Source organism: Varanus komodoensis, unplaced genomic scaffold (assembly GCF_004798865.1).
Source record: "Varanus komodoensis strain SLA01 unplaced genomic scaffold, ASM479886v1 scaffold1445, whole genome shotgun sequence".
In the NCBI taxonomy this organism is placed as follows: Eukaryota; Metazoa; Chordata; class Lepidosauria; order Squamata; family Varanidae; genus Varanus; species Varanus komodoensis.
Genome location: NW_025335422.1, coordinates 22,316 through 23,638, shown reverse-complemented (window position 1 = coordinate 23,638; position 1,323 = coordinate 22,316). Strand labels below are relative to the sequence as shown.

Sequence of the window (1,323 nt, the reverse complement as noted above, 5' to 3'; positions counted from 1 at the left end):
GGGAGGAAAGGACTTCAGGCGCCCGTCCAGGTGCCGCCACGTGGAAGAGCCCAGCGGCCCTGCCTGGTTCTGCTCGGGACTCCCTCAGAGGCGGCATCCTCCCTGTCGCAGCGCATGCTCCAGTATCCGAGATTCAGCCCAGCCCACCGCACCGTCCTGAGTGCAACAAGAGCACAGCTTGAGCAGGGGGTTGTGCAGGGACGGGCCGTCACTGACACGCGCCGGTTTGTTCAGGGCATCGGCGAGGCGTTCGGCGTGGCCGCGTTTTGCCACCTGGGCGAGATCATGGAGGCCCTGAGGGACTTCAGCCGCCTCCTGGAATCAAGGAAGTCCGTCCCCGGCGAGGCTTCCGAGGTACGGTTTCCAAGGCTGGGGTGGCAGTGTGGGAGCTTTGGACCGGGGCCGGAGGAGATCTGGACCAGCAGAGTCTTTCCCGCATCACCAAAAACCGCCTTATCCTGGGCTGCCTGGGAGTAAGAGTGAAGCCGGGTTTGCTGTGCAAGAGGAAGCCCAGCCCTCTGCGGACACGGGGTCTCCCTCCTCCGGCCCCGTTCGGTGCAGCCCCATGGAGGAGCTGGGTTCGTTTTGCCTCTGCACAAGGCTGTCCCGGGCATCTTGAAGGGCTGCGTCTTCTCGAGGCGTCAGACTAGATGATCCTATTGTAGATCAGGCCCAGTTTGCTCTCAAGACCAAGTCCCATGCTAGTTGGGCACAGAAAGGGCCTACACGTCCCAGCATGCCTCAGTCAGTGACGCCGGCAGCCAGGGGCCCCTCGTTCAGTCTAAGCATGCATAGCTTTGCACCCTGAAAGGTGTTTCCTCAGTGAGGAGGGGCTGCAGGTGAGCCACGGGTGGGCAAGGAGCTTACGTTCCCCCTGGGTCACGTGGGCCCCTGCCCCTCTGCTGCTGAAGGGCCTCACAGCGCCCCTTGCCCCGCTTGCAGGAGGAAAGGGACAGCGCCGAGAGGGAGATGCACGCCACCTCGCTGCTGTGCTGCGGGCAGGCAGCCTCCGGAGCCAAACCAGACGACTTGCTGCAGATGGCGGAGCACATTGTCGCAGAGGTCCTCTTCCACTTCCGTGCCCAAAGCAAGGTCCTGCTCCATCTTCCCTCTGCTTCTTCCGTTTCCATCCCGCTGTTCTTCTGCCTTGCAACGCTGCCTCCTCGCGAGCAGGGCTTTTTCCTTGGTGGCCCCTCGGCATTGCGGAGGGCTCTTCCCGGAGAAACTCACGTGGCCTCTTCCGTGTTGGTCTTTGCACGCCAGAATTAACGTGGTGCTATGCTCTGAGGGTACAATGCATTGCACGTTTAGGCGAAAAGAGTC

At 62.2% G+C, this 1,323-nt stretch overlaps 1 protein-coding gene across 1 annotated transcript in view; it reads left to right on the top strand.

The window, feature by feature from the left end:
* Positions 1-114: 114 nt before the first annotated feature.
* The window catches only part of LOC123020216, a 3,869-nt gene continuing 2,660 nt past the window's right edge, over positions 115-1,323 (top strand). The window contains exons 1-2 of the mRNA XM_044423651.1: positions 115-354; positions 943-1,092. Coding sequence (XP_044279586.1) covers positions 115-354; positions 943-1,092 — 390 coding nt within the window. The remainder of the gene's footprint in view (positions 355-942; positions 1,093-1,323) is intronic.